The sequence below is a fragment of the Hippocampus comes genome, unplaced genomic scaffold (genome assembly GCF_001891065.2).
Source record: "Hippocampus comes isolate QL1 unplaced genomic scaffold, H_comes_QL1_v1.1 scaffold270, whole genome shotgun sequence".
NCBI classification, from domain to species: domain Eukaryota; kingdom Metazoa; phylum Chordata; class Actinopteri; order Syngnathiformes; family Syngnathidae; genus Hippocampus; species Hippocampus comes.
Window position 1 is genome coordinate 341,145 of NW_017805631.1, and position 10,701 is coordinate 351,845.

Genomic DNA, 10,701 nt, shown 5'->3' on the forward strand with positions numbered 1-10,701 from the left:
TTTCTCGCGAATGCCGAATGTTATCGAGACTCGCGACGAAGCTAAAGTGCGTCAGATAGATGCGGATCTGAAAAACACGTTTCGATGGGACTGGTTGGATAGAAAGGTGTCCCCAGTAGGAAACAGTAAAGAGGAACCATTGTGCTTGTGTCGGATTTTGTGAAAAAGCTCGATGTCACCGGTAAAGCTCTGTATACAGTATGTGACTATGTCATTCTATACGGATCGAGAGGATGGAAAGCTTTACAGAGTCACGCAACCTCGGTGAAACACCGAAAACAGACATTTCTACTGAAAAGTAACTGCTCGATCTCAAGCACTTTTCGACAGCCTGGAGCATGTGTAAAAACAAGAGGAGTTGGCTAAAAAGAGAGTGGAAAAAGACGGAGAGGACCAATAAGCTTTTAGCGCTTGCTAAAAAGCTTAAAATGAAGAGAAAATAAAGTATTCTGCCTCACGAAACTGTATATTGTTGTATATACTGTAAATAGACTTTATATAATAAAATACATTCATAACCCATACAGAGTAAACAGTGTGGGACTTCACTATCACTGGATGAGGTAAGAATCAACAGCGTTTTATCACATTTACACAACACTTTATGAATACAAGTCATGAACAAATCTTAAATATGGCAGGGAATGTGTTTCCTTTTTTAGTTTGGATTTTGAGCAGCAAATTTGAAGTTACATATTGGTGCTCACCAGGAATGCATAAGCAAAATTGCACAAATTTTCACTTGAAAGAATAGTGAAAAGTCTTGGGATTTTTTTCTGTTAAAGTTTCAAATAGTGTGTAAATTGAATACACTTCATCTTCAGCATGTTAAGTGCCACTTTTGTAAGTGGCCCCGGCCCCGCCCCCTCCCGGCCACACCCTCTTCCTCTTTTTTCATCACTAGCCACTCTCATCCCTGATGAAAGCAGTTTTAAAATAGACCACTCATTGATGGTGTGCGGTGTGCCTTCTACTCCGAAGCGCCTTATGGTGCGGAAAATACAATACAATGTTTTTTCCTTTTAAATTCATTGAGGAGCCACTCAGAGTGTGAGGCCGCCTGTTACCCATTCCTCTGGTCTTTGTGAAACCAGTCTGTGGCACAAAAAAAGGGGGGTTGGGGACCGCTCATTTTGTGAACCAAAGGTTGGGTCCATTTTTTATTGATGGACCCCCAAACATGCATTCAGTCCTGAGTACAATATTCTGAGAAAATAGCTTCAATTGGATTTGTTAAATACAGAAGAAAGAAAACAAGAGCCAGTGTAGATAGAATAGCCCACACTCCCTGACCACTCACTACTTGCTACATAGGGCATTTTAAAATTCAACGTGTGCGTGATCTTTTTTATGGATTTCATTAGCATGCCCAAATCTCGGGACAAATCAATACTTAGATGATTTGAAGGCATCCTCCACTTGTTAGTGAATCAAGCCCCTTTGGTGTTTTGTTAATTCACAGCATATGTATGGTGAGTGTGTAAAATATCTGGACACGAGAATACACATATTTGGAAAGCGTGCTTAAAAAAAGGACTTGGGCGTAAATGGGAAAATATGGGCCCAAGTTCTTCCAAAGGGGCCAATTAAAGTGGAACTGCAAAACATAACTTGTTGTAATATGTTCTCACAGCACCAGTGGAGGTCAACGGGATAGAGGATGACGAGGAGAACATGCAGGCAGAGCTACAAATGGACATCAAAGGTGCTGATGTGGCCGTGGCAGCAGATTGTGATGAGGTTGCAGGACCCAGTTATCCTGCTGCTTCACCACAGCCTCCTCATGGCGATGAAGAACAAGCAGGTTAGAATGGACTATGTTTTTTGGTCACTCGGCAGAATTTTTTTTGAGGGGGGGGGTTATGTTGAAGTATTATTCATTGATAGTGATTCATTAAGTATTCATTTGTATTGGCAAACGTAACTTCTTATGCCCTTCCTAGGTCCCAGTGGTTTGGTCCAGCAGTGTAGACCACCTGGTGTGGTCATTCCCAAGCCCCCACTGGTCCTCTCTGACTCAGACAGCGAGGAGGAGGAGGAAGGCTTAGTTTCAAGGCTAATAACTCCAGCAGCGTCCTGTTCGCAGCAACCTATTTCTTGCACAGAAGGTGTCTTGCACAATACAGATTACTTATCAATTATTTGAGTGTTTGCGCAACTCTCATTGGTTGCGGCCTCGGTCAGTGGTTTTCAACCTTTTTTCAGTGATGTACCCCCTGTGAAATATTTCTTAAGCCAAGTACCGCCTAACCGGTGAAAAGCATTTTTGAACTTCAAACAAAGTACCGTACTGAAAACTGAAGAAAAGTGCTGTGCCTTCAGAGTCTGATTTATGAAACTTTGGAACTCCATTTGTAGTGCTGGTATCTCTAGAACAGTGGTTCTCAACCTGGGTTCGAACGAACCCCAGGGGTTCGGTGAATCGGTCTCAGGGGTCCACGGGGCCTTTGCCTTGGAGGTTAAGACACACCCGACTCAACGTGTCAATTAGTGATGACACACCCGCGGCAGATAATTAATTACATTACATCGCTTGTCCAATCAGTGCTGCAGGAAATCTAGTTCGCTCAGTCATCAACAGTGACTGTCGTGGTAGTACATAGTGTTATTTTTTTTTATTATTATTTTTTTTGTATACATGCTAACTATGTCGAGCAAAACAAAAAAGTGGTCGGACGAATATTTACAACATGGATTCACATGCCTCACGGAAAGTGATGGGAGTCAGTGTCCTATCTGCATGATTTGTCATGGCAAGTTGAGCAACTCAAAACTGAAGGAACACTTCTTGAATCATATTTTTATTTTTCACTAATGAAGGGTTCGGTGAATGTGCATATGAACTGGTTGGCTTCGGTACCTCTAACAAGGTTAAGAACCATTGCTCTAGAATTGATTGGAAATAAAAAGAATGTAATGATTAATTCTAAATAAATATTTGTGCACATAAAAGTAATAACATGAGTGCCATCCTCTGGCATCATAGTACAGATCTGTTCTAAAAAAAGAAATCATTAACTTAATATTAAATAAAAGCAGAAAGTGCCCAAAAATATCTCATATTAAAATATCTATTTAATAATAAAAAATAAAAAAAACATTGACAGCATTACCAATTTAGTCAGATACTTGGCTTGGGACACAACTGCTGTGATCAGGCTCTTTTTTTGTGCATGGATGCTACTTTTAAATCGATTTTAAAATCCCACGTAATCCCTGAAGTGCCTTCAGGTACTCCCATTTTAGAACCACTGGCCTCGATCGTGTAGTTGAAGCCAGAAGTTTACATACGTTCTATAAAATTACTTTTTTTGGGGGGGTTGGGGGACCATTTTAGGACTGTTCCTATTAGTCCTACCCAAGTTTCCAACCTGTTCAGCAGTCTATTATTATCAACTGTATCAAACGCTGCACAGAGAACCAATAAGACCAGACGTGTCACTGTTCAATCTTATATCATTTAGTACTTAAGTGCTGACTCAGTACTGTATATAAATAAAATATGTAATTCTGTAAATATATAATCTGTGTTGTGGCAAATGGTGCATTCTCGCCACTTTCTTTGGCATGCGATAGTTGCCACAACAAGGATTTACAATTTACAGCTGCAAAAATCGCAATAACTGACCAGGATTCTACCGTTTGGCCACAATGTGACGTGGGATTTTTGTTAAGGTAAGCCATTTTTAAACTAAAAAAAAAAAGAATGAAGCGGAACTTTCAATCCAACCGGAACTTCTTCACTGCCATGAACATAACAAGGGAATGGTGATTTTGGCCGTGAGTCTGAGCTCTACTGTTCTAGGTCTCAGTTTTTGTCAAATAATTTCCCCTAAAAAATGCAACTTAGTCTCCGGAACAACTTAATACTGTCGTTTGAAAAATACAGTAATTGCTTTGATCATGAAATCGGTACACCATAATCTTAATGTATCTGTGTGTTTCCAGGTAAAGGAAAGACTCCTCTGCGGCGGACCAATAACGTACCCGCATCAGCGTCGGCCTCGCGGAATGAAGCGCAACCTCCTGCCTCAGAGGGCCGCTGCGAAAAGAGCTGTCAGGTGACCAGTGAACAGATCAAAGCTGACATGAAGGCTGCATCCGAGAACAGCCGGAGGACTAGCAGTAAAGGAGTTAACACGGACTCAGGGGAGACTTCAACAAGGCCAGGGCAGGACAGCGCAATGCACAGCACCAGTGTCAATGGAGCAGCAGAAAGGCCGGTGACCGAATGCGTGGGCAAGATTGAACCAGGGGCGGCTCCGGGATGTCAGAAGGTAGATAGGGCGAGTGGCAGGGCTAACGGGAGCACAGAAAACTACTCTGGAACACATACGGTTGACAGGGAAGGTGGATTAAGGCAAACCTCTGGCACTGCGCGTGGAGCACATGTGGAATCCAGAGGCTCTGGTGAAAACACAACTTCAGGACAACCAGCTGGTCAGAGACACAGACGAACACCTGTTGCTCAGCGTTCAAGTTGTAAGCGAACTCTGGCCAGTGATGAGAACTCTTCCTTACCCAGACGACCTTTGACCCGGTCCTGCACTCGTATGTCCTCTGTAACCCTGATGCCTGAGACAGGTAATGATACGAACAATTGAAAAAGCTCTATCTAGATTATCTGAGGGCACTTGTGAAGGTACTGAATTTTCCGCTACTATTTTACGAACGTAGAAAGCCAAGAATCTTCTGTGACCCAAAATGGCTGATAGGATTAGTGCTTGTGTCGCTTAGGTGCCTGTTCCTTTTTTTTAACACGGGTTTTTCTGAATGAGTAGATCTTCCAAGAACCAGGCCTCGGGTAGCAACAAGGAGGAGAAGAATGGCGGACAAATCAACCAGTACTTCAGACCCGGTGACAGAGGATGACCACATGCAGGTTGTAGAGTACACGCTCCACTCTTTCTTGCGTCTTTTCAGTGTGACAGTACAGGAGATTCCTCAGATTATGGTGGTACCGATAGCCCCAAGTTATGAGTGGTACGAATATATTGTATACTTTTCATATTGTTTTTCAACTGCCGTATTTTCCGCACTAAAAGGTGCACCTAAAAGCCTTCCATTTTCTTAAAAGCTCACAGCGCGCCTTAAAATCCGATGCGCTATGGTTCTTACGGTAATATGTCGACCCAAAATGGCTCCTTGCTAGAGACATGCTTACAACGTAGAGTTCAAACTTAAGGCGATCGGGTTACACAGTTGAACTTGGAAATAGAGCAGCGGCAAGGGAGTTCAATATTAATGAGTCGATGTTATAACTTGCTGTTGGTTAAGTGAACTGTCTCGCTGCTTTATTAAATAACTTTTACTGACAATTGATCGTTCTGTAGCAGCGCCACTCAACAGCTAAGCTATTTTAGTTGCTCAAAGCTTCTTCGCTCTGTGACATGGGTTGCCTCGGCGCTGATTGGTTGAACCACGTGCGTACTTGCTCGCGCTCACGCTTGCACAGCAGAGAGCAGCGGACGATGCGGACTGCTGAGGCGCGCTTCACTCGAGTGGCGGCATTTCCTTGATTGTAGCTCTATCTAGTGGATGCATTGTAGATTGCGTCTTATAGTGCAATACTGTATATGAAAAAAATTACCAAATGGGCTATTCATTGAAGGTGCGCCTCATAATACCGTGCGCCGTTGAGTGCGGAAATTACGGTACCAGTTTTAAAACATCTTGACCGGAAGCTGAAGACCGTAGAGCAGAAGTTTAATTTTTGTTGCGGGTCAGGTCATACATAGTTACGGTTTCCCTCGGAGGGCCATTACGATTGTGAACGCATATAAACAATGAATGTATGATGGCCTTTATCAACCGAAGCCAGTTTTGTTCAACATTTTTTTGTTTTAAAATATGGATTGGTAACAAAAAATGCTTGCAATGTCTGAGTTTTACAAATGAAGAAGACAATTTGCAATTGTAATAGTTTAGCAAGAAACATGAAGGCGCCACACATCTTGCTGCTGGGCCTTGAGTTTGACACTTGTGACCTACAGAGTAAAGTACTTCAACGCCTCCTGACTGACATCAAAGTGCCCATGGGCGCACCTTGCGAACATACAGAGTAATGTTATATAATAAAAAAATTTTAAATAAATAAGCTAAGGAGATTTTAACATCCCTTTTTTGAACAGTGAAGGTGCTGGCCCCAAGTAAAAAGCATGTGCTACCACTAGGTGTCACATTTGAGACAGAATGTGGTCTTGACTTGAGGCTCCAGTCAAGCCTTCTTGACTTTCGTTTTAGTGTGGTCAAAGCAGTATGTTTATGTTTTGAACTGACTTAAAAGTTGATTTGCAAATAGCGTCAGCCATACACACAACACGTTTGGGGTTTTTTGCGCTTTGGAAAAGCTGTACGTGAGCAAAATTTCAAAGAAAAAGCTATTTAGTGATCTCGAGCCAACTTTAAGGCTTTCTTGCCCCAGCACACACATGTCCGTATATGGTCCTAACCATGTGTTTCCTCTTTCACCGAAAGGTTAACTGCCATGTCAGGTGGTAATTGCTCTGTCAGCTTTGTGTCCACGACAAATGACAATAGAAGCAAAGAATTGCACTTGTGACAAACAACTTCTCTCTCAACTCTTTCAGGTGTTGACCCTGAAGAGTAAGAACCTGGTGGGCATTACCCTGACCAACTGCGGAATCACCGACCTGGTCCTTAAAGACTGCCCCAAGATGATGTTCATTCATGGTACTGCACGGTCATGGATATTATGTTTCATTTGACAACAGCACTGGCTACAATACTGTAACATTTCATTTTGCATCTACCTTTTCCATTGTACCCCTCGGACTGCATCCGTTATATTTGTGTGCTTTGGTGTTCGGTAACCAATTTTCCTTTCTCCACCTGTCGCCCGCCCCCTCCCCCCCTTTACACTGAGTAAAGCTACCCGATGCCGAGTGTTGAAGCAGCTGCGAGTGGAAAGCGCTCCTATTGTCAACAGGTTTGACTATGCACAATGTAAGAAGCTGAACATGGAACAGGTCCTGGATCAGATTCTGAGAATGCCTCCCGAGCGCAACCGCATCATCTACATGCGTCCTATGCACCAGGTCGGTATGCTGCGGTGTCTCCAAGGCATGATGCACTGTGCCTTTTGGTTTACAGTGTTTCCACAGAATATAGTCTTTATTCACTCATTCGCTTCGCCAAAGCTCTGTGAAGGATGAAAAGTTTTGCGTTAGCGCTGTCTTGTTTCCAAGGAACTGGGGCTGGGCCATTATGGAAAAAAAAATCACAATTATTTTGATTAAGATTGAAATTCACAACTGCAGCAGCTGTAACAAATCGCTTTGCAGAAAATTAAAAATACGCCGCCCCAAGAAATCAGAATATTGATCCATAAGACCCATCGGATAATAAGGCGCACAGTCGGCTTTTGAGAAAATGAAATGCTTTCAAATGCGCCTTATACTGCGAAAAATACGATGAACTGTTTTTATGATCGAGAGAAGCCAAAATCAAAATCCTGATTACATTTCAAGAAATTGCCTCGCTGTTCAAGAAACTGTTGAAGTGCAGGTAAATGCTTCATTTAGTCTAACCATAGCCCTGTCTAAGATAAAAGTAGTGCTTTGTCACCATCTTGTGGGATCTATGGGCAATTTTAAACCTTTTGGGGAGAGAGCAGGGATTGTTAGTTCCTCGCGAATTGGTAGCAGGTCATCCATCTACCTTTGTTTGTGTACTTTACACACCAACTTGTATTCGACCTATAAAAATATGTGTCAAGTCAAAAATGTATTTGCGATCAACTAAAGACGGAATTCTGAAAAAGAATAAATTGAGCAGAAAAATGCACCCATTTTTACCCATTAAGAAGTGCAGCCATTTTAACACGCTACTGCCATCTGCGGTCCAGTGAAATTGACGTCAAAGGGCCATCGGCTTGGTTTGCAAAAATCACGGCTCTTTCGCTTCGGGGTTTGGTCATGTGACATTTGCAAGGGAGACGAGGGCACTTTGTCAACAATTTCTGTCAAGAGCAGATGGCCGTAGAAGGCCAAAATGGCTGCGCCCCATCATGGATGAAAGGGGTGGTTTATTCTGATGAATTCTCACCCTTCTCTTCAGATTGACTCCGTGGCATTGGAACGTCAGCTCTTCCAGGGTCCCTATCCCTATCACATCGCTATAGTTCATGAGTTCAGCAACCCTCCAAATATACGCAACAAGGTCCGCATTCGCAGTTGGATGGACACCATAGCCAACATCAGCCAGTGAGTAGTGGCCCTGATTTATTCTGAAATGGTCTTCAAAGTTCATTTTGCCTCTTTTTTTTTGCCTCTCTAGTGGCACAATTTCGGATAGGTATCATGGCAGTGTAAATTTAAAAAAAAACAAACAGTACACATATTCACCTTTTGCGCCTTACGTTACAGCCATCATAGAAATGCCCCCCCCCCCCGCCACAGGCGGCAAAATAACCATTTGCACCTGTTGAAACTCCTGTAAAGTGTCTAGTCCCGTATCTTTTTCTACAATTGATTATCTTCTAAAATGGCCATATCTTGCTATGCGGTCGGATGTACTAATCGACAAAGGTATAAACCAAAGCTGGCTTTTTTTCACATACCCGCTGATAAAGATCACAGACGGCAGCAATCAACCGAAAAGACTGGCAGCCCTCAAAATATTTGAGGATTTGAAGCGATCATTTCTTGCAGGGTTTGTTGATTTATTTTGCTCATAATCATTCAATTACTGCATGTCGCTTTGGGCAAACATAGGACGGGATGTGTATAAATAAATGCGTCTGCGTCATAAGCAAGTTTCACCTTTGCCATTACAAAGGTATCTTGACAAGGCGTGAGCGTAGCATTTCGTCCCAGAGACCAGCCAGCAACAAAAAACTGGTTATGCGTGCTGACTTTTAGAAGCTTTTAAATCAGCTCCAGTGTAAGACGAAACGGCATTGGAAACATAACAATAAAGGACGTCCGCTGTGAATTCCAGCAAAGTTGATTAAAACAGTGAACACAGCAGTTGAAGTGGTGGTTTGCCATACTCTACATCGTGGTGCACTCACGTGATCAGGTGACGGAGCTGCAACGAGTCAATATTCAGATGGCGCTCGGGCCGCCTCCAAATGTGGAGAGAAATTCAACATGATCGAATAGTAAACAGAAATTGTGCACTTGGACCTGTCATCTAAACCCAACCAAAAGCTTAGAAAGTCTTAAGGTCTTTGGTGTTGCCAAGCAGTAGTTGCTACAGTAACATCTCGCCTAACTGTGTCCCCGACGTGATCTATTGCCACCCATAAAAATCAGAAATGCGCACTGTCAAACAATATTGTACAATATTGTCATTGTGGAAACCTCAGTGGTCAAGTCCTTGTGATCACTTGTGAACGTAAATTGTGGCCTCAGACCCAATCTGGGTTTTACTTGTGAACGCAAAAGTGGTCTGTGTTTATTACAGAAAAGAACACTTCAAATTTACCGAACACGTTCCAAAATAAACGAGAATCGGTGCATGTTTGTGAACGTCTGACCAATTCAACTCACAAATGCGTGACGTAAATACGAAGAAGAGGAAAAGCGCTTGGAAAAAACAACCCAATGCGATAAAAGCCGTGTTGCGTTGCGTTTTAATCACTGGCGGAAGAGTCACCGTGTTTGTGCATCTGTTTGCAGGGAGTTAATCAAGTACGAGTTCTTCCCAGAGGCCACCAGGACCGAAGAGGATGTGAAGAAGTATCCCAAGTACCCCTGGGGCCGAGACATTTATACACTCGAGGGTAAAACGCGCTCACACACACATGTCGACAAATGCAACTTCACGACAGCTCAATGCAGGACGATTTTGGAACAGGACAAAGCCCGGGTGGGGAATTTGACGAGGCAGCAATTTGGTCGAGTGCAGGGGGTCACCAACCTTAAATACTCTGAACCATTTGGGGATGAGGGGGGGTTTCACTGGGAGCCACAAAACCCTTTTAACTTTTAAAGCGAGGACAACACTTGCATGGAGCTTCCCCGTCTGAATGACGGTCGGACTTTTTCGCTGATGTCAACAAGCTTTCATTTCTTGGGCTGCGGTGAACACAACTCAAGAACTACGTAGAAAGAAAAAAACAAATAGTGAGATTCTATGTGGAACAAAGAAATAACAGGCAAAAGATCAAAGACGTTTGAATGGCAAGATTGCATGGCATTTTACACTTATTCGACACCCATCCACTCTGTTTGTTCATTCTATATATCAGGTATTTATGCATGCATCCTATTCAACTTCCAAGTGACTGAATGCACATCACATCAAAGTCCTGCTAGCCCACACACACACACACACACACACACACACACACACACACACACACACACACACCAAACGACAAATGGCACATAAATCATGTCATTCCTAAGAGCCAAAACAACAGACTGGGGCCCTCTTCAAATTCTCCTTTTTGCCTCGCCGCTTTCCTCTCCTATCCTTTTGGCATGAGGCGTACTTGGAGGATACGTTGTTTGACTTCAAAAAATGCCCAGGAAAGCTACCTGGGTGCCTCACCGTTAAGCAAACCTTTTTTAGAAGTCTTACTTCTGACCACATAGATGGCAATTTTCCGCGGATCCGCGGAAATCCGCCGTTTTATTTCTTAAATTGATCATTTTTGTGAATCGTCTAAATCCGTTGAGAAAATTTTAGGGGCGGTCAGGTACCTTATCGTCGAGTTTTCACGAGCTCTCC

General features: G+C 43.0%; 1 protein-coding gene across 1 annotated transcript in view; it reads left to right on the plus strand.

Annotated features, from left to right (window-relative positions):
• The window catches only part of fbxo38 (F-box protein 38), a 28,448-nt gene that overhangs the window by 14,441 nt on the left and 3,306 nt on the right, over window positions 1-10,701 (plus strand). Inside the window, exons 12-19 of the mRNA XM_019881644.1 lie at window positions 1,634-1,804; window positions 1,944-2,108; window positions 3,949-4,584; window positions 4,782-4,882; window positions 6,591-6,693; window positions 6,892-7,058; window positions 8,080-8,225; window positions 9,645-9,748. Of these exons, the coding sequence (XP_019737203.1) occupies window positions 1,634-1,804; window positions 1,944-2,108; window positions 3,949-4,584; window positions 4,782-4,882; window positions 6,591-6,693; window positions 6,892-7,058; window positions 8,080-8,225; window positions 9,645-9,748 (1,593 nt within the window). The remainder of the gene's footprint in view (window positions 1-1,633; window positions 1,805-1,943; window positions 2,109-3,948; window positions 4,585-4,781; window positions 4,883-6,590; window positions 6,694-6,891; window positions 7,059-8,079; window positions 8,226-9,644; window positions 9,749-10,701) is intronic.